Below are 22,971 nucleotides of genomic sequence, written 5' to 3' on the forward strand. Positions count from 1 at the left end.
CTCTTGAGAAATCTGTATGCAGGTCAGGAAGCAACAGTTAGAACTGGACATGGAACAATAGACTGCTTCCAAATTGGGAAAGGAGTATGTCAAGGCTGTATATTGCCACCCTGCTTATTTAACTTATATGCAGAGTACATCATGAGACACGCTGGGCTGGATGAAGCACAAGCTGGAATCAAGATGGCCGGGAGAAATATCAATAACCTCAGATAGGCAGATGACACCACCCTAATGGCAGAAAGTGAAGAAGAACTAAAGAGCCTCTTGATGAAAGTGAAAGTGGAGAGTGAAAAAGTTGCCTTAAAGCTCAACATTCAGAAAATGAAGATCATGGCGTCCGGTCCCATCACTTCATGGGAAATAGATGGGGAAACAGTGGCTGAGTTTATTTTTGGGGGCTCCAAAATCACTACAGATGGTGACTGCATGCATGAAATTAAAAGACGCTTAATCCTTGGAAGGAAAGTTATGACCAACCTAGACTGCATGTTCAAAAGCAGAGACGTTACTTTGTCAACAGTGGTCCGTCTCATCAAGGCTATGGTTTTTCCAGTGGTCATGTATGGATGTGAGAGTTGGACTATAAAGAAAGCTGAACACTGAAGAACTGATGCTTTTGAAATGTAGTGTTGGAGAAGACTCTTGAGAGTATTGGACTGCAAGGAGATCCAACCAGTCCATCCTAGAAGAGATCAGTCCTGAGTATTCATTAGAAGGACTGATGTTGAAGCTGAAACTCCAGTACTTTGGCCACCTGATGGGATGAGCTGACTTATTTGAAAAGACCCTGATGCTGGGAAAGATTGAGGGCAGGAGGAGAAGGGGACAACAGAGGATGAAATGGTTGGATGGCATCACCGACTCAATGGACGTGAGTTTGAGTAAACTCTGGGAGTTGGTGATGGACAGGGAGGTCTGGCGTGCTGTGGTCCATGGAGTCGCAAAGAGTTGGACGCGACTGAGCTGAACTGAATCGAATAAACATTTGTTAAATAAAGTAATGAAAAAAAAAGGAAACAGGACTTGCTCGGTAGTCCAGTGAATCTGCCCGTTAATTCAGGGGACATCAGTTCAATCCTTGGTCCAGGAAGATCCCACATGCTGCAGAGCAGCTAAGCCCATGCACCACAACTACTGAGCCATCAAAAAAGATCAGTCGCAGCCATAAATAAATAAAATTTAAAGAAGAAAAAGGAAACATATGATATTAAATATTTCATACCAGAGGGATACTGTGATTTGTTACCAGTCAAAAGACTTAGGTTTGTTTTATGAAAAATATTCATAAAATGTAGCATCAAAATTTAGGTCAACGTTCATGATAAAAAAATTTTAATTCTGAAAGCTGAATTACAAATCTTTTTTTTTTTTGCTGCACTCCATGGCATGTGGAAACTTAGTTCACTGACCAGGGATTGAACCTGCACCCGCTACATTGCAAGGCAGATTCTTAATCACTTTATTGCCAGGGAAATCCCCTTATGAATCATTTTTAATTAACCAATTTTCTGGACAGTGGCGTGTGTAAAAACCATGTCAGCTAGACATTGGGACTTATTTCTTAATTAAAATCACTGTGTTTCTAAAACTGTTATGAATTCTAAAATGATTAATGAATAAAATTAAATAAAAGGGAATTTGAATGTGGGAGAAAAACAATTATCAGAGAAGGATCTGAAGAGAAATAAATGCTAACACTTTTGATATCAAGATTTATTTTCAAGTAATTTGTCTTTATAGCAAGCATCTTGTTAGATCATCTCTAACTCTTATAGCCAGTTTTCCCCTTTATTTCTATGGGTCATTCTCAAATACTGAAAGTTGTATATCAAAAATCTTACTATTATTTTACAACTATGATATTGTCAGTTTAAAATGAGAGATATTAAATATTTGATCATTATTTTTTGGAGAAAGCAATCATCTCAAAAACTGTTTATTAAACTGTTTATTAAATCAATAAATGTCATGGTGCATCTGAAAATTCTAACAAAGAAATTAGAGTTTTGAGCAATAACCTCTTGTCAGTATAAAGACTATAAGTCTATGTAATCTTTGGCTGAAACTCTCATGGTTTTTTTATGTACATTTTGGCAGTTGTGTTGCATGAACTCTGTTGTGTTTAATGTAGGGTCACAGTGTCCTGTGTGACACTTCCATATATATGTATCCCTTTCCTGATACCACAGAAGCATAAATGGCAGCCTTTCAAAACTGCCATGACTTTGCAGGCTATTAACGATTGTCAACATTACTGTCTTAACATATTACTTAAAATATAATTTTCAAATAATTTTTTGTTATCAAAGTAATTCATGTTTGCTATAGAAAATTTTGCTGAAACTGAGGCATATGAAAAAGAAAATAAAAATCACCCATAGTATAATCATACCACCAAGAGATAATCACAGTTAACAGTTTATTTCCTTCTAGATATGTATGTATCTGGGTTACTATTCTACGTATTATATTTTAAAATTAAGATATAATTCACATATAAAATTCACCATTGAGAGTGTTAAGTTCAGTGGTTTTGGTATATTTACAAAATTGTGCAACCATCACCACTAATTTCAGGACATTTTCACCACTGCAAAAGCCACTGTTTATCAATTAAGGAAAATCTTATATACGTATAGGGAACTATTTACTAGGCATGTTCCCAGACTCTAGGTCAACGTTGTAAGCAGGTCTTTCTAAGAATAGGCAGTTTTAGGCCTGCTCTGTTAACTGTTTTCTGTACCATGAGTTTTGTATACAGTCAAGATTCTAGGCCCTCATAAAATTATATTAACTGAAAATACCTTTTCCTACTCTTCTGCTTCATCTTTTACTCTCTTTATGATATCTTTTGGTAAATGAATGTTTTTAATTTTAATGTAGCCAACTCTATAATAATTTTCCCTTTATGGTTAGTATTTCTTATATCTTTTTAAAGAAATCCTTGTCTACTCGAAAGTCATGAAATATATACTTTTATTAATTTTTAAAAATTTTATAGTTTTTCCACTTACATTTAGGTCTGTAATTCACCTGTAACTGAATTTTATAGATCATATAGTAAGGAACTAGTTTCATTTCCCCCATCAGATCAGATCAGTTGCTCAGTTGTGTCTGACTCTTTGCGACGCCATGAATTGCAGCACGCCAGGCCTCCCTGTCCATCACCAACTCCCGGAGTTCACTGAGACTCACGCCCATCGAGTCAGCGATGCCATCCAGCCATCTCATCCTCTGTCATCCCCTTCTCCTCCTGCCCTCAATCCCTCCCAGCGTCAGAGTCTTTTCCAATGAATCAACTCTTCGCATGAGGTGGCCAAAGTACTGGAGCTTCAGCTTTAGCATCATTCCTTCCAAAGAAATCCCAGGGTGGATCTCCTTCAGAATGGACTGGTTGGATCTCCTTGCAGTCCAGGGGACTCTCAAGAGTCTTCTCCAACACCACAGTTCAAAAGCATCAATTCTTTGGCGCTCAGCCTTCTTCACAGTCCAGCTCTCACATCCATACATGACCACTGGAAAAACCATAGCCTTGACTAGACGGACCTTTGTTGGCAAAGTAATGTCTCTGCTTTTGAATATGCTATCTAGGTTGGTCATAACTTTCCTTCCAAGGAGTAAGTGTCTTTTAATTTCATGGCTGCAGTCACCATTTCCCCCATATACATATATAAAAACAATTCCCAGCATTTTTGTTGACCTGTTGCTCTGCTGTGCAAACTATCTCATGTACCTAGTAATCATATACGCATGGATCTGATTCTAGAATTTTGTCTATTCCATTGATCTCTATGTCTATTCCTGTGGTGTTATAGCTGTACTTTAAGTATGATAGGCTTATTTAATAGGGAATTTTCTCTCTCCTTAGTATTCTTTTTGGGAGTGCTTGGCTATTCTACTTCTTTTAAACTTCCATATAAAATTCAGAATTAGTTAATCAAATCTATTTTTAAAATAATACTGTATGATTCTACTTATATGAGATACTTGGAATAGTCAGAATCAGTAAAACAGAAAGTACAATGTGTTTGCCAGGGGCTAGAGGAGGAGAGAATGGAGAGTTACTGTTTAGTAGGTATAGAGTTCAGTTTTACAAGATGAAAAGAATTATGGGGATGGCTGATTGTGATGACTGTATATCAGTGTGAATGTGTTTAATATCACTGAACTATATTCTTAAAAATGGTTAAGATGATAAATTTTATGTTATGTGTATTTTAATACAATAAAAAGAAAGAGGTTTCTTAAAAATAGGAATTTCTTTAAATCTGTAAATCATTTTGGGAGTAATCATCTTTACATTGACACTTATAATTCATCAACATGATACATCTCTTCATTTATTTGAAGTGAAGTGAAGTGAAGTCGCTCAGTCGTGTCCGACTCTTTGCCATCCCATGGACTGGAGCCTGGAGCCTGGTAGGCTACAGTCCATGGAATTCTCCAGGCAAGAATACTGGAGTGGGTTGCCATTTCCTTCTCCAGGGGATCTTCCTGACCCAGGGATCGAACCCAGGTCTCCTGCATTGCAGCCAGACACTTTACTGTCTGAGCTACTAATTTAAAAATTTATCTAAGTAAAATTTATAAATTATATCCATAAAGGTCTTATATTGGGTTGGCCAGAAGTTCATTTGGATTTTTCCATAACATCTTACAGAAAAAGCTGAACAAACTTTTGGGCCAAGCCATATACAATCTTTCATTGCATTAACTTCTTCTAGGTATATTATATTTAAAATTCTATTTTTAAGTGCTATTTAAAAATTTTTTTTTCATTTTCTGTTTGTTGTTAGATAAGCATTGCATTAAAACTCAAATTGTAGCAGAGCCTGCTATCTAAACTGTGAAAATATAGAAGTTTCAAAATGCAACCTTTATCCCCCAAAATTACATGGATTGTTTGGGTGGTGGAATTAGAAACAGGTAATAGTCTACTTTGCTTAATTAAGTGGACATTAATAAATGACAGTGCCATGATCCAAAATAACACATGGTGGGCAAATAAATTTTAATGAAGAGTATAAAATCAGACATAATAGTTGAATTCTGACAACACAGAATGCCATTGAATATTGTATTGTGGTTTTAGGTTATTAACATTATTAATTCTTCTCATATGTGTCTCTTATTTGACTCAGGTGAAAAGGATTCAATGATTTTTGACTGTACTGAATGTTATGATCCAGTTACTAAACAGTGGACGACTGTAGCTTCAATGAATCACCCCCGCTGTGGCTTGGGAGTGTGTGTATGTTATGGGGCTATCTATGCTTTGGGTAATTATTCTCTCCAATTTAAAAGATATCTAATATTATTTAAATTCTTAATCAAATTTTGCTTACTTTAGAAATTTTCCTTCCTTACCTTAAGAAACTTGTGTCTCTTCAGTTTTAAAAGTTCTTATTCTCAAAATTATATTACTTGGGAAATACTGTCAAGCATGGAACTCTTAGAAGGAGATGGGGATAAAATACAGATGAGATGTCTGGAGGAGCATTTTAGCTGACTTGTTAAATGTCATTAGGATGACTGTTCTGAATATGCAGATATTATTTTAAAAAATAGTTTTGTAAAATATTGTATTTCCTATGCAATAGATTGAAGTTTGGGGGTTGGTTTGTTTGTTAAAATCGCTTGTGAAACGTAGGCAGAGAGTTGAAACATCCAAGTTCTACTTACAATCAAATTCTACCTTTTCTTGTAATCTTGGACAAATAACCTCTCTGGTCCATATGATAATCATCCATAATATAAAGTTGTCAGATTAGATGTTTTCTAAGGTGCTTTTCATAAATAAGTTTCCCTTATTCTGGAAATAAGATTTTTTATTTGGTTCCAGGTGGTTGGGTTGGAGCTGAGATAGGGAACACTGTTGAACGATTTGATCCTGATGAGAATAAATGGGAAGTAGTTGGCAACATGGCTGTGTCACGGTACTACTTTGGGTGTTGTGAAATGCAAGGTAATTGCTTTAGAAAATCTTTTTCCTGAAAATGTAGTTTTTAAACAACTGTTTGAGCTTGAGGCTTTATTTTCACAAAAGTGTATTTTATGCCTGTTCAGTTCAGGCGCTCAGTCTTGTCTGACTGTTTGCGACCCTGTGGACTGCAGCACACCAGGCTTCCCTGTCCATCACCAACTCCTGGAACTTGCTGAAACTCTTGCCTGTTAGTTTTGAATATAATTGACACTAACAGCGTGGAGGTTTTGCTTCTAATCTCTTATATTTTTAAACCTCTTATATCTTTATTTCTGTATTTCCAAAATAAAGTTAAAATTAAAAATTCCAGATGGGCAAAGATACCTAATTAGCAAAATATGTATTTGAACTGTTATCCATTATTGTCATTTTTCTCTCCCTTGTAGGCCTTAGGGCTTCCCTGATGTCTCAATTGGTAAAGAATCTGCCTGCAATGCAGGAGACCTGGGTTCGATCCCTGGGTCAGGAAGATCCCCTGGAAAAGGGCATGGCAACCCACTCCAGTATCCTTGCCTGGAGCATTCCATGGACAGAGGACCCTGGCATGGGGTTGCAAAGAGTTGGACATGACTGAGCAACTAACACTTTAACCTTCAAGTATTTCTAAGTAGGGAGAGATTATCAAAAACAATCTTTATAGTGTCATAGGCTTCTTCAGTGTTTTTTTAAATAGGGTACGTTGTAATTCAGTATACACACAGTGCTATCACAGATTTGAAAAATGTACTACATATTAAAATGGTAAACAGACATTTATTAATTGTCTACAAAACCTGATTCTCTGTTCATAGTTGGAGAACACATTTTTATGTACCTGTAGGCTTCCCCGATGGTTCAGCAGGTAAAGAATCTGCCTGCAATGCAGGAGACACAGGTTCAATCCCTGGGTCGGAAAGACCCCCTAGAAAAGGAAATTGCAACCCACTCCCGTATTTTTGCCTGAAAACCCCCATGGACAGAGGAGCCTGGCGGGCTACAGTCCAAAGGGTTGCAAAGAGTCAGATATGACTGAGCGAATAAGCAAGCAAGCAGTACACTGAGAGGTACTTAATAAGCACTCGAGAATAAAACCTAATTCTCTGTCCAGATTTGGGGAACACATTTATATGTAGCTGTAAAGTAGGAAGCAGTCTGCCATTGTTACATGACAACTCAGGTGCTCCATTCCTAGCTCAATTCTTTCTGCCTTCTGAGTACCTTCTCAGATTTCTGCTGGCATGTAAATGCTCAAATTACATGGTGTAGACTATGTTCTATTTAATATTATAGTGTTCTCTAGTTATTTTATATTTATTTTTATCTTTTCATCTGAAATCATAGAGCTGGAGAGCCATCTTGAATATTATCTATTTCAACCCCTTTATTTTTAGATGAGGAAGCTGAAGATCAGGAGGCTGTGAGTTGTCTTTTTTCATAGTTGGTTTCTAGTAGAGTTGGAGCTTGAACTCAAGTTTACTAACATTTAGCTTATGTTTCTTAAAATGTCATTCTGTAAAACTTTCAACTTTAGAACTCTAGGAACAACAGTAAGTACTCAAAAAGTAATTGTTGATCGTCAGAATCTTTAGTTGCAAATCAAATTTAATAAGAAACTCTGAATTACAGTCTGCTGTACTGTATCTAATACCTTAATCTAGCCATGAACTATTCTAATTTAAATTTAATTCTGTATTTTATGTCCATCTGAGCAAAAGTTAGGTTCTCACCAAGCAGGGTTGTGTCATTCCCAGTTTAAGTGTATGACTGTTTTTAAGAGGGTGAAATCCCTCTCCTCTTCCGTTTTTACTTATACACGATAGCAGTGGATCTGGAACTTGAGATCATTAAGCGAACAGTAAGATTGGAAATCCTTGCCTGACAGATTGTTTTGTTATAGCATCATTAAGTTCTTTGAATATTCAGTGCCACTTTAAATTCGTACCACTAATTCTTTGTAACATGTTTAAATGAGAGCTGTGATAAATTGGACAGAAGTCAATTCTCTCTTGAAGCCCTGCATTAAGTAAAGTATCAGATAACAAACTTAAATCACAACTATCACACTTTATAATTATTTGTATCCTATTTTCTATAGCATCTGAGCAAAAATATTCCATTTTCAGGTTTAATTTATGTGGTTGGGGGCATCAGCAATGAAGGAATAGAGCTTTGTTCTTTTGAAGTTTATGATCCACTTTCCAAGCGCTGGTCTCCACTTCCTCCAATGGGAACTAGAAGAGCATATCTTGGGGTTGCTGCACTCAATGATTGCATCTATGCTATTGGAGGGTGGAATGAGACACAAGATGCTCTTCATACCGTAGAAAAATATTCCTTTGAAGAGGTAGGTTGGATGATTTCAATTGTTTGGTATCCTGTTATTCATGTCTGTAAGATCTGTGGGCTTCCTTTGTGGCTCAGATGGTAAAGAATCCACCTGCAATGGGGGGAGACCTGGGTTCGATCCCTGGGTTGGGAAGATCCTTTGGAGAAGGAAATGGCAACTCACTCCAGTATTCTTGCCTGGAGAGTCCCATGGACAGAGGAGCCTAGGGTCACAAAGTGTTGAATATGACTGAGTGACTTGGCACAAGATCTGTGTTGTTGTTCAGTCGCTAAACCATGCCTGACTTTTTGGGACCCCATTAGACTGTAGCACGCCAGGCTTCCCCATCTTTCACCATTTCCTGGAGTTTACTCAAACTCATATCCATTGAGTTGCTGATGCCATCCAACCATCTCATCCTCTGTTGCCCCCTTCTCCTCCTGCCCACAATCTTTCCCAGCATCAGGGTCTTTTCCAATGAGTCGGCTCTTCGCATCAGGTGGCCAAAGTATTGGAGCTTCAGCTTCAACATCAGTCCTTCCAATTGATATTCAGGAGTGATTTCCTTTAGGATTGACTGGTTTGATCTCCTGCTGTCCAGACTCTCAAGAGTCTTCTCCAGCACCACAATTCAAAAGCATCAACTCTTCAGTTTCAGCCTTCATTATGGTCCAGTGCACACATCTGTATATTACTGCTGAAAAAAACAGCTTTGACTAGACGGACCTTTGCTGGCAAAATGATGTCTCTGCTTTTTAATACACTGTCTAAGTTTGTCACAGCTTTTCTTCAAAGGAACAAGTGACTTTTAATCTCTATCTGTAATTATGGGTTTATCTGTTCTCCTTCCATTCCTGTCAGATTTTGCTTCTCATATTTTTAATCTCTGTTATTAAGTGTGTGTACATTTATTATTACATTTTCTTGCTGAATTGATCTTTTTATAGCCTGGAAATGTTTTTCTTTCTCTATGATAATATCCTTTCCTTGAAGTCTACTTTGTCTTCATACTAATATAGCCAAGCTGTCTTTTGATTATTATGTGCATTGTGTATCTTTTTTTTCCTTCTACTTTAAATCTGTGTCTTTAAAAACTACATGTTTTGTAAGATAGCTGTACAGGTCTGTTTTTCTGTACAATTTGAAAGTCTCTGACTTCTAAGTAGGGTCTTTAGAATGTTTACTATTTATATATAATGTAATTATATATGTGGGGTTGGTTTTTAGACTCTTAATTTGCTGTTTTTCTGTTTGTACAATCCATCCTTTTTTTTTTCTCTTTTCTGTCTTTATGTTGATTGTTTTAGTATTCCATTTTATCTCTTTAGTCCAATTAACTATATGTCTTTACCTTTTTTCTTAATTGTTGCTTTTGGGTTTTCATTATATATAATAGGCATTTTAATGTATTACATCTACATTAAAATAATATTATGCCAGTTCACTTTTAATGTAAGAAACTTAGAAAAACATATTTTCCTCTTCCATCCTTTGTGCTATTGATGTATTGATTTTACTTCTGTGTATGTAATAAACCCCACAGTATGTTGTTGTTATATTTATTTAAATGGTTAATTATATTTAAGATAAATTTTAATGAGAAAATATTTCATAATTATGCATTCATAACTATCATTTCTAGTTCTGTTCATTGTATAGAATTAAGTTTCTATCTTATAGCATTTTCTCTTAGCTTGAAGAACTTCCTTTAGTATTTATTTTTGTGCTGGTCTGCTGGCAATGATTCTCTAAGCTTTCATTTTTCAAAATTTTTTCTTTTTAAGTTATTTATTTATTTATTGGCTGCATCGGGTCTTTGTTGCTGTGCAGACTTTCCTCCAATTACAGCGAGTGAAGGTTACTCTCCAGTTGCAGTGCATGGGCTTCTCATTCATGTTGTTTCTCTTGTTGAGGAACACGGGCTCTAGGCCCAGGGGCTTCAGTTAATTGTGGTTCTGGGCTCCAGAAGCTATTAATATGTGCTCAGTTGCTCAGTCTTGTCTAACTATTTACAACCCCATGGACTGTAGCCCGTCAGGCTTGTCTGTCCATGGGATTTCCCAGGCAAGAATACTGGAACAGCTTGCCATTTCTTCCTCCAGGGGTCTTCCTGTCTACCATCATTTTTGAGAGATATTTTGCTGAGTGTAGGATTTTAGGTTGTTCTTCCCCTCACTCTCATCATTTAATATTGTTGTTTACTTATCTTCTTGCATTATTTCTTTTTTAAAAAATTCTTATTGGAGTACAGTTGATTTACAGTGCTGTGTTAGTTCTTGCATTGTTTCTGATGGGAGGTTGGTAGTCAATCTTGTTCTCCCATATATGTAACATCTCTTTTTTCTTTGACAGTTTTTTAAGATTTTTTTCTCTTTCTTATGGATTTCCAGTAATTTGATATATCTTATGGGATTTTGGTGTTTAACTTGCTTGAAATTCATTTAACTTCTTGAATCTGTAGAATTATAGCTTCCATCAAATTGAAATCAGCCTTGTTTCTTCAAGTATTCTCCTGCTCTCTTTCTGGGATTTAAGTAATGCCCATGTAAAACCATTTGATATTGTCCCATAGGTCACTGAGGCATGTTAATTTTTCCCATCCTTTTTCTCTCAGTATTTCAGTTTGTTTTTCTTGGTTTTCATTTTCCAGATGTTTCAGGTTCATTTGCAAACAGTGTATGATTTTTTTAAGGTATATCATATGTTTTACTATATATATATTTGTGAAATGATTACCACAATCCAGGTAATTAACATATCCATCAACTCACATAGATCGCTTTTCCTTTTTTGTGTCTGTATGTGATGGGAGCTCTTAAGATTTGCCTTCTTGGGGACTTCCCTGGCAGTCCAGTGGTTAAAACTCCATGTTCCCAATGCAGGAGGCATGGGGTCAATGCCTTTTTAGTAAATTTCAAGTGTACAGTATACTATTATTAACTATAGTCACCATGGTATATACATTAGATTGCTAGAAATAATTCATCCTGCATAATTGAAATTTTGTTCTCTGTGCTTCAATATTGATAGTTTTTCTTGCTGTGTCTTCAAGTCCGTTAACTTTCTACACTGTCTAAACTTTTAATTTGCAGTATGTAATTCTATTTAGGAAAATTTTTATTTCAGGTATTGTATTTTTTAGCTCCATAAGATGTTTTGGTTATTTTTATAAGTGTCTTCCATTTCTCTCCTCATCATTTTTTATGTTTTCTTTTATATCCTTGAATGTATTCATATGTCTGTGTTAAAGTACTTATCTGCTAATTCTATTAATTTGACATTTTTGAACCTGTATTGGTTGAAATTTTTCTTCCTGGTTTCAGTCACTTTTTTTTTCTTTTTTCTTTTTTTTTGCTTTTCCACATTTCTAGTAACTGATCGCGGAGAAGGCAATGGCACCCCACTCCAGTACTCTTGCCTGGAAAATCCCATGGATAGAGGAGCCTGGTAGGCTGCAGTCCATGGGGTTGCGAAGAGTCGGACACGACTGAGCAACTTCACTTTCACTTTTCACTTTCATGAATTGGAGAAGGAAATGGCAACCCACTCCAGTGTTCTTGCCTGGAGAATCCCAGGGACCGGGGAGCCTGATGGGCTGCCGTCTACGGGGTCGCACAGAGTCAAACATGACTGAAGTGACTTAGCAGAAGCAGCAGCAGTAACTGATCGAATGTTGGACATTGTAGATGTTACATAGTTGAGTATTGGATTTTGTTTTCTTCCCGTAAGTGTTGTGTTTAGTTTTGATAGGCAGTTATTTGCAAATCAGATTGATATTTTGAACTTGTTTTTAAGCTTTGTAGAGAAGGAAATGGCAACCCACTCCAGTGTTCTTGCCTGGAGAATCCCAGGGATGGGGAAGACTGGTGGGCTGCCGTCTCTGGGGTCACACAGAGTCAGACACGACTGAAGTGATGCAGCAGCAGCAGCAGGGAAGGTCTAGAAGGTCTAGGTCCTTTAGGAATACTTTAGCCCTACCACTGAAGCATGGCTCTTCTTGACTCTCTCCTGTTTGTCCTAGCTGTCCAAAAGTTTTCTTCATATTGTCTGGTCAGAGCTAGAATATCATCCAGCCTTGTGTGAGCTCTGAGAATTGTTAAGCTTACAGGAGTTCCTGTAAAGGAAAGTTGTTTCTTTTCTTTTTACACCAAACATGTGGGTTTTCCACACCAAATTCTTCTCTGATTCTCTGTGGACACCAACTGGCATCCTAAAGTCAATTCAGTTCTGACACTAACTATCCCACAGGTTATAGGCTCAGTACCATAAGACTGCCCTCAATTTAGACACCATTCTCAAGTAGTATGTCCTCATTTTAACCACTGACTTTCTTACAAATTGAGGATTCCTGTGATCCCTTCCTCAGGTTAAATAATTTGCTATAATGGCTCACAGAACTCTGGGAAACACCTTACTTAACTGTTTTCCAGTTTATTATAAAGGATATTCTATGTTACTATAAGTATAGAACAATAGAACCAGAGATCAAATTGCCAACATCCACTGGATCATGGAAAAAGCAAGAGAGTTCCAGAAAAACATCTATTTCTGCTTTATTGACTATGCCAAAGCCTTTGACTGTGTGGATCACAATAAACTGTGGAAAATTCTTCAAGAGATGGGAATACCAGAACACCTGACCTGCCTCTTGAGAAATCTGTATGCAGGTCAGGAAGCAACAGTTAGAACTGGACATGGAACAACAGACTGGTTCCAAATAGGAAAAGGAGTACATCAAGGCTGTATATTGTCACCCTGCTTATTTAACTTATATGCGGAGTACATCATGAGAAACGCTGGTCTGGAAGAAGCACAAGCTGGAATCAAGATTGCTAGGAGAAATATCAATAACCTCAGATATGCAGATGACACTACCCTTATGGCAGAAAGTGAAGAGGAACTAAAAAACCTCTTGATGAAAGTGGAGAGTGAAAAAGTTGGCTTAAAGCTCAACATTCAGAAAATGAAGATCATGGCATCCGGTCCCATCACTTCATGGGAAATAGATGGGGAAACAGTGTCAGACTTTATTTTTGGGGTCTCCAAAATCACTGCAGATGGTGACTGCAGCCATGAAATTAAAAGACACTTACTCCTTGGAAGGAAAGTTATGTCCAACCTAGATAGCATATTCAAAAGCAGAGACATTACTTTGCCAACAAAGGTCCGTCTAGTCAAGGCTATGGTTTTTCCTGTGGTCATGTATGGATGTGAGAGTTGGACTGTGAAGAAAGCTGAGTGCCAAAGAGTTGATGCTTTTGAACTGTGGTGTTGGAGAAGACTCTTGAGAGTCCCTTGGACTGCAAGGAGATCCAACCAGTCCATTCTGAAGGAGATCAGCCCTGGGATTTCTTTGGAAGGAATGATGCTAAAGCTGAAACTCCAGTACTTTGGCCACCTCATGCGAAGAGTTGACTCATTGGAAAAGACTCTGATGCTGGGAGGGATTGGAGGCAGGAGGAGAAGGGGAGGAGAGAGGATGAGATGGCTGGATGGCATCACTGACTTGATGGACGTGAGTCTGAGTGAACTCCGGGAATTGGTGATGGACAGGGAGGCCTGGCGTGCTGTGATTCATGCAGTTGCAAAGAGTCGAACACGACTGAGCAACTGAACTAAACTGAACTGAATAAAGGGTATAAATGAATAACCAGATGAAGAAGTATAGGGCAAGATCCAGGAGGGTCTTACAGGTTTCTGCCCCAGTGGGATTTGGGCGTATCACTTACCTGGCATGTGGATATGGTCACCAAACCAGAAGTGCTCCACACCTCACAGTTTAGGGATTTTTATGGAGGCTTCATCACATAGGCATGATCAGTTTCAACCTCCAGTCCTTCTCTAATTCCCTGGATGACAGGGTATGGGACTAAATTCCAGGCTTCTAATCTTGGCTTGATCTTTCTGGTAAGAGATGCCTATACTGATGTTATACAGGATCCTACAAGAGTTGCCTTTTTAGGGAGGAAGACATTCTTGTCACCAAGGAAATCCCAAGGGACTTAGGAGCTCTGTGTTAAGAACTGCAGTCAGAGACCAAATATATGTCTCATTATGTCACATCTTCCCATTTGTTGTTGCTTGACTATTCTTATGGAGTCTCATTTTAAAATTTTCTTTCCCTTTTTCTTCTCTTTTAAAAATTTTTTATTTTTACGGTTTTGTTTTATTTTCGTTAATAGTCTCATTTTATGCATGCAAAGATTAGGAGTATTCAGCCAGACTCAAGGGAACCTCTGTCCTCTGGCACTCTTCCTTACAAATCTCAACTGCATCAGCCTCTCTCAACTCTGATTTCTGTCTCATAAATCAGCTGACTGTCATGCTCTGCTTGGGATTCCCTTCTCTGTACTGCTGTTCAGAAAGCCCTCCAGGCAAAAAGCCTGGACAGCTATGGAGCTCACCTTGTTTGTTTCTGAATCACAGTTCTTCATTGCCTGTTGTCCATCATCTGAGAACTTTATTTCGTAGTCTGTCAAGGTTTCTAATTCTTTACGGTAGGAGGGCACGTTTGGTAACAGTTACTCTACCATGACTGAAATTAGAGGTCCCCTCTGATTCTGTCCTTTTGAGCATTTCATTACTATCTTGCATACTAAAATATTTTAAGTATAAGAAAGATTATACTTCTCTGATCCTGCAATCAGTCATTTTTCAAGAACCTTTAGTTTCTCTTAGTGAAGAACAGTATTTGGAAACCAAGATTAGCTCTCAGACTATTCATTGCTACTGGAGTATTGCTGCTTCTAGGCATTTTCAGTCAACAGCTAAACATAAACAGTAAATGTATATGTGTGTATGTATTCACACAAATACTCATTTATAAGTATTTCCATATCTGTGCTTATATGTTATAAAACCATGAGTTCATAATGTTGGTACCGATTTCAGTATACCTGATTCTTCCCAGGAAAGAAAGGGGCCTTCCCCTTTCCATGAATGTAAATACCTTCTCTATCAGTTAAAAGGGCTTCCCAGGGGGTGCAGTGGTAAAGAATCTGCCTGCCAATGCAGAAGATGCAAGAGACATGGGTTTGATCCCTAGGTTGGGAAGATCCCCTGGAGAAGGAAACGGCAACCTACTCCAGTATTCTTGCCTGGAAAATTCCATGGACAGAAGAGCCTGGTGGACTACAGTCCATGGGGTTGCAGAGTTGGACATGACTGAGCACACAAACATATCACATCAGTTAAAAACTTGGCTCCTGTTATTCTCAATATATTTACTTATTTGTTCAGTGAAACAAGTCTCCCTACCATTCCAGCTGTCTTCTCCACTTGTACCTCTGAACATTACCTATCCTATTACTGACTATATGAGCACTCCAATTTTCTCTCATGCCTTCAGTTACTTGCTTGATGTAATTATGCTACAAAAGGAAAAGAAGAGAAAGTAGGTAAGAGTTGGTTGTGAATCACTGTTCTATCATGCATTTGTTCTTTAGTCCATTTATTCATTCACAAATATGTAAAGACCTGGGGAAGCAAAGGCTATCTAAATATATAATACCCCAGCTCTCAAGAAACCAACATTCTAGTGGGAAATATAAAGAAATAGACAAATAATTGCATTACAATTTGTTAGGTGCTGGAATAATGTAAGCCCAAGGTGTGTTATGTCACAGACTTACAGGTTAGAAAAATTTTTTCCAAGTTAATTTCCATGGAATACTATTTTTTTGCCTTTTTTTTGTTGTTGTTGTTGGCCACTGCCACCTGGGATGCAGGATCCTTAGTTCCTCCACCAGGGTTCAAACCTGTGCCCCCTGCAGTGGAAGCATGGAGTCAACCACTGGACAACCAGGGAAATCCCTGCATTGATAATAGGAAGTAGATAGCATAAGTTTCCCTGGTCAACTATACTTAGGGGAAGTTGGATTCAGTTCAGTTCAGTCGCTCAGTCGTGTCCGACTCTTGGCGACTCCATGAATTGCAGCACGCCAGGCCTCCCTGTCCATCACCAACTCCCGGAGTTCACTCAGACTCATGTCCATCAAGTCAGTGATGCCATCCAGCCATCTCATCCTCTGTCATCCCCTTCTCCTCCTGCCCTCAATCCCTCCCAGCATCAGAGTCTTTTCCAATGAGTCAACTCTTCGAATGAGGTGGCCAAAGTACTGGAGTTTCAGCTTTAGCATCATTCCTTCCAAAGAAATCCCAGGACTGATCTTCAGAATGGACTGGTTGGATCTCCTTGCAGTCCAAGGGACTCTCAAGAGTCTTCTCCAACACCACACTTCAAAAGCATCAACTCTTTGGCGCTCAGCCTTCTTCACAGTCCAACTCTCACATCCATACATGACCACAGGAAAAACCATAGCCTTGACTAGACGGACCTTTGTTGGCAAAGTAATGTCTCTGCTTTTGAATATGCTATCTAGGTTTGTCATAACTTTCCTTCCAAGGAGTAAGTGTCTTTTAATTTCATGGCTGCAGTCACCATCTGCAGTGATTTTGGAGCCCCCCAAAATAAAGTCTGACACTGTTTCCACTGTTTCCCAATCTATTTCCCATGAAGTGATGGGACCGGATGCCGTGATCTTCGTTTTCTGAATGTTGAACTTTAAGCCAACTTTTTCACTCTCCACTTCTACTTTCATCAAGAGGCTTTTTAGTTCCTCTTCACTTTCTGCCATAAGGGTGGTATCATCTGCATATCTGAAGTTATTGATATTTCTCCCGGCAATCTTGATTCCAGCTTGTGTTTCTTCCAGTCCAGCCTTTCTCATGCTGTACTCTGCATAGAAGTTAAATAAGCAGGGTGACAATATACAGCCTTGACATACTCCTTTTCCTATTTGGAACCAGTCTGTTGTTCCATGTCCAGTTCTAACTGTTGCTTCCTGACCTGCATACAGATTTCTCAAGAGGCAGGTCAGGTATTCTGGTATTCCCATCTCTTTTCAGAATTTTCCACAGTTTATTGTGATCCACACAGTCAAAGGCTTTGGCATAGTCAATAAAGCAGAAATAGATGTTTTTCTGGAACTCTCTTGCTTTTTCCATGATCCAGCGGATGTTGGCAATTTGATCTCTGGTTCCTCTGCCTTTTCTAAAACCAGCTTGAACATCAGGAAGTTCACGGTTCACATATTGCTGAAGCCTGGCCTGGAGAATTTTGAGCATTACTTTACTAGTGTGTGAGATGAGTGCAATTGTGCGGTAGTTTGAGCATTCTTTGGCATTGCCTTTCTTTGGGACTGGAATGAAAACTGACTTCCAGTCCTGTGGCCACTGCTGAGTTTTCCAGATTTGCTGGCATATTGAGTGCAGCACTTTCACAGCACCATCTTTCAGGATTTGGAATAGCTCAACTGGAATTCCATCACCTCCACTAGCTTTGTTCATACTGATGCTTTCTAAGGCCCACTTGACTTCACATTCCAGGATGTCTGGCTCTAGGTCAGTGATCACACCATCATGATTATCTGGGTCATGAAGATCTTTTTTGTACAGTTCTTCTGTGTATTCTTGCCACTGCTTCTTAATATCTTCTGCTTCTGTTAGGTCCATACCATTTCTGTCCTTTATTGAGCCCATCTTTGCATGAAATGTTCCCTTGGTATCTCTAATTTTCTTGAAGAGATCTCTAGTCTTTCCCATTCTGTTGTTTTCCTCTATTTCTTTGCATTGATCGCTGAAGAAGGCTTTCTTATTTCTTCTTGCTATTCTTTGGAACTCTGCATTCAGATGCTTATATCTTTCCTTTTCTCCTTTGCTTTTTGCTTGTCTTCTTTTCACAGCTATTTGTAAGGCCTCCCCAGACAGCCATTTTGCTTTTTTGCATTTCTTTTCCATGGGGATGGTCTTGATCCCTGTCTCCTGTACAGTGTCACGAACCTCAGTCCATAGTTCATCGGGCACTCTATCTCTCAGATCTAGGCCCTTAAATCTATTTCTCACTTCCACTGTATAATCATAAGGGATTTGATTTAGGTCATACCTGAATGGTCTAGTGGTTTCCCCTAATTTCTTCAATTTAAGTCTGAATTTGGCAATAATTCAGTCAGCCACAGTCAGCTCCTTGTCTTGTTTTTGCTGACTGTATAGAACTTCTCCGTCTTTGGCTGCAAAGAATATAATCAGTCTGATTTCGGTGTTGACCATCTGGTGATGTCCATGTATAGAGTCTTCTCTTGTGTTATTGGAAGAGGGTGTTTGCTATGACCAGTGCATTTTCTTGGCAAAACTCTATTAGCCTTTGCCCTGCTTCATTCCGTATTCCAAGGCCAAATTTGCCTGTTACTCCAGGTGTTTCTTGACTTCCTACTTTTGCATTCCAGTCCCCTATAATGAAAAGGACATGGTTTTTGGGTGTTAGTTCTAAAAGGTCTTGTAGGTCTTCATAGAACCGTTCAACTTCAGCTTCTTCAGCGTTACTGGTTGGGGCATAGACTTGGATTACTGTGATATGGATTAAATAAAGTTAAATAAATTTCTTTACTATAGGACTTCTTTACACAATTTATTAAAATAAGGTATTTCATGAATCTTTATGTTAAATCTCTCACATTTAAGTGACCACACTGCCCTTACTTTTGTTTGTGAAACATCTTGTGGGGAAAAGTGTTTCAGGGAACATATTTTGTGAAATATGGATTTATTGTTTTTCAGTCGCTCATTCATGTCCGACTCATCAACTTGCCTCAAGAAGTTCACTCTCTAGCATTGATGAATAATCTCTCTTCATTTTTTATGATTTTATAAATTTTGTTCATCATATGCTTTATTTTCAAATTATTATTATTTTTTAATCTGGAAACATTTTCTTTTCTCTCTTGATTATTTCTCAGGACCTTTTTTTAGCTTTCTTGTTTTCTGGGTATAGACATTTTCCCTGGAGTTGGACTTTGTCATTTTGTCTATAGCAGCTTACTGAAATTGCTTCAATGAATAATATATGCCAAGAGTTAGCAAACTTTCTATTAAAAGACTGGATAGTAAATGTTTTAGGCCTTGGGGGTTACATGCAATCTCTTCTTTTGACATATATATATTTTTAATAACCTTTTAGTGTGGCAAGATCATTTGTAGTTTGTAGGCTTAAAAAAATAAGCCCTAGTTTCCAATCCCTGATCTATACTATCTTTCTGAAAATATGTTTTCTATTTTACTAGCTGTACTAGATGTCCTTGAAAAAAAAAAAGATTCCATGTTAAAATAAATTTGGCCAGTGTTGTTTCTTGTTCTCTTGGAGATTTTTGAGGCCTATTATATTAAAGATGCAAAAAAGCCCTTTTGTAAGCTTTCTTCTCCCTTGAACTTTGTGAGTTTGTGTGGTGTGTGTTTGAATTACATACTTGTATTTCATAGAACTAGTTTCTCTGAATTCTTGCCTATATACAATTTCTAGATTATCTCTTGGTGATCATAATTTATAATTAATCACAGATACATTTTTCATTATTTTCCTCTAAATTTACTACTTTGTCTACACCTACTAAAAGTTTCTATTTAAAATATTGTATATACTTATATGACTAGGTTGTAAGTTTGAAATTTAAACATATAAAGAGAACCAGAGTATCTGATTTCTCAGCACTTTTCTGTGTTACCATGTTATAACACTGCAAACTTCTTTTTTCTTTTATCCAGGAAAAGTGGGTTGAAGTTGCCTCAATGAAGGTGCCTAGAGCAGGCCTGTGTGTTGTGGCAGTCAATGGGCTTCTGTATGTTTCTGGAGGTCGATCTTCCAGCCACGATTTCTTGGCTCCAGGTACCTTGGACTCAGTTGAAGTTTATAACCCTCATTCAGATACATGGACAGAAATTGGCAATATGATTACCAGTCGTTGTGAAGGAGGTGTTGCTGTACTATGAAATAGAAAGCATTAAGACAGCAAAAGAAACATTTTGAAAATGCAGAATCTCACCTTTTGCAAATCACACTTGTATTTGGTGATAGGACCGTTTCTGTTTTCTGTGAATTTGGTAGAAAAATGACTAAAGAATTTTTTTTAAAGAATTTGAGTGAGAAGTGATAGTGGAACATATCCTAAATTAATAAAGAGTTCTCACAAATTTGCCAAGCTGACTAAAAGATGCTGTTTATGCTCTAGAATTGTCCAGTTAGGAGTAGAGTACTAGTTGTAAAAAGAATTTGCCAGAAGCTTATTGGCAAATAGTTCCTTTAGCGGCTTCTCCAGTTCAATTTAAGCTATAACATGACCATTGTGTGGTGTAAGAATATCAAATGAGACAGTTTAAAGATGTCTATACATTCATGATTCAGCTCAGAGCACAATATTCCATGGCCATGGTTTAAGTTATAGAGAAAAGCCAATGAGACAACTTCCTACTTCTGTTTTATTCCTACTTTTCACTAACCCCAAACTTTTTATTGGCAGCAGGTATACTGGGAGGGACATGTTGGAAATATCTAGCTGTTTATATAAATTTTCACTTGTTGATAACAGCATAAAAAAAGCTCTTGTTAACTAATGTTTTTGTTTTGATGCTGGAATGCAAGAGAGAAATTAATAGGAGGTTCTTAGTGACAGTCCTTTATTGCAATAGGATGATGTATGGGTGATAGAGGCCAGCTGGTTATATGCACCTTTTCCCAAAAATATGTGTAGCTTTGGGAAAAGGGAATTTATTAGATTACCAAGCTTTATGAAGCATACTCATACTTGGGCAAGCCTAAGTATGAACTTAGTACAAAGCCACGGCCTGGCTTGGAGAAGATGGAATTGTAGATCCCCGTACAACTTTTTATATACACTAACTCATAAATGTAAAAGCTTCTGATCCAAAACTGCTTCTCAAAACTTAACTTTCTTGAAGAAGCATTCTAAAGAAGTGTTCTCTATTTCTGAAACAAAATTTTGTGTACATGATCATCACTTTTATTTCTACTAGTCAGTTGGAGCCATATACATTAAAGGTCTTATACATTTAGGTTTACCTAGCTGTTCCAGGATTTGATTTCTATATCCCTGATTTCCCCTTTTCTTTATGAAAGTCCTTTAGTATGTTATAGGCATCAGTGGCTTATTTAGATAGAAAACCTTTGGTAAGCATTAAAGACTCAGGTCCAAAATATTTGGATTGATCCACAAGGATACTTCCCTTCACAACTTAACCATATGTATATTTTAAGAAAAGCTTATGTAGTGCAGACAGAAAGCTCTGTGTCCCATTCTTTCGGGTATCCTGAAAGTCTGAAGGGTCACAGATGGCTGACTGGGATGTGTAAAATGTCAAAGAATGAAGTATCAAGATAATGTATAAACTAAGCTGTAACTTATGTGCCTTTAATATTTCTAGTTGAGAATGTGTTCAAAAGAGATTTACAAATTTTCCTGTCATTTAATTTTCATTATTGCCTGGTGCCAGCCTAAAATGGCAGTATGAAGGGAGCCATTTTGTACTGCTATGATGGAAATGCAATCAAGACAATCAGTGTTTGGGCTTAAATAGATTCAGACGATGCCTGAAAATAAGTAATTGTAAATATGCTTATTTCTTAGAAAATGACAGATTGTTTTAAAAAGAATGTACTAATAAAGTGTCTTGAATTTTTTGTTATTTTGCTTTTCCTTGTATTACTCATCAACTTAGTTTATTAGCATCATTCTTGGATTATAAGGATTGCCCACGAATTTCAGTGTTTCAGCTTTAGGGATTTGCACATTTAATTTTACATTTAATTGTTTTCTGAACAACCATTAAAATGATAGGTCTGAATTTGGCAATAATGAGTTCATGATCTGAGCCACAGTCAGCTTCTGGTCTTGTTTTTGCTGACTGTATAGAGCTTCTCCATCTTTGGCTGCAAAGAATATAATCAATCTGATTTCAGTGTTGACCATCTGGTGATGTCCACGTGTAGAGTCTTCTTTTGTGTTGTTGGAAGAAGGTGTTTGCTATGACCAGCGCGTTCTCTTGGCAAAACTCTATTAGCCTTTGCCCTGCTTCATTCTGTACTCCAAGGCTAAATTTCCCTGTTACTCCAGGTATCTCTTGACTTCCTACTTTTGCATTCCAGCCCCCTGTAATGAAAAGGACATCTTTTATGGGTGTTAATTCTAAAAGGTCTTGTAGGTCTTCATAGTACTGTTCAGCTTCAGCTTCTTCAGCATTACTGGTTGGGGCATAGACTTGGATTACTGTGATATTGAACGGCTTGCCTTGGAAACGAGCAGAGATCATTCTGTCGTTTTTGAGGTTGCATCCAAGTACTGCATTTCGGACTCTTTTGTTAACTGTGATGGCTACTCCATTTCTTCTAAGGGATTCCTGCCCACAGGAGTAGATATAATGGTCATCTGAGTTAAATTCACCCATTCCAGTCCATTTTAGTTCGCTGATTCCTAGAATGTCAACGTTCACTCTTGCCATCTCCTGTTTGACCACTTCCAATTTGCCTTGATTCATGGACCTAACATTCCAGGTTCCTATGCAGTGTTGCTCTTTACAGCATTGGACCTTGCTTTACCACCAGTCACATCCACAACTGGGTGGTGTTTTTGTTTTGGCTCCATCCCTTCACTCTTTCTGGAGTTCTTTCTCCACTCATCTCCAGTAGCATATTGGGCACCTACTGAACCTGGCGAGTTCATCTTTCAGTGTCCTATCTTTTTGCCTTTTCATACTGTTCATGGGGTTCTCAAGGCAAGAATACCGAAGTGGTTTGCCATTCCCTTCTCCAGTGGACTACATTCTGTCAGACCTCTCC

The 22,971-nt window shown here is 37.9% G+C and overlaps 1 protein-coding gene across 2 annotated transcripts in view; it reads left to right on the forward strand.

Annotated features, from left to right (window-relative positions):
* The window catches only part of IPP (intracisternal A particle-promoted polypeptide), a 37,807-nt gene extending 15,986 nt beyond the window's left edge, over window positions 1-21,821 (forward strand). For both annotated transcript variants that reach the window (XM_055586021.1, XM_055586022.1), the window contains exons 6-9: window positions 5,145-5,282; window positions 5,846-5,968; window positions 8,089-8,309; window positions 19,887-21,821. In XM_055586021.1, coding sequence (XP_055441996.1) covers window positions 5,145-5,282; window positions 5,846-5,968; window positions 8,089-8,309; window positions 19,887-20,111 — 707 coding nt within the window. In that variant the 3' untranslated portion in view covers window positions 20,112-21,821. The remainder of the gene's footprint in view (window positions 1-5,144; window positions 5,283-5,845; window positions 5,969-8,088; window positions 8,310-19,886) is intronic.
* Window positions 21,822-22,971: the final 1,150 nt, after the last annotated feature.

The sequence above is a fragment of the Bubalus kerabau genome, chromosome 6 (assembly GCF_029407905.1).
Source record: "Bubalus kerabau isolate K-KA32 ecotype Philippines breed swamp buffalo chromosome 6, PCC_UOA_SB_1v2, whole genome shotgun sequence".
NCBI classification, from domain to species: domain Eukaryota; kingdom Metazoa; phylum Chordata; class Mammalia; order Artiodactyla; family Bovidae; genus Bubalus; species Bubalus kerabau.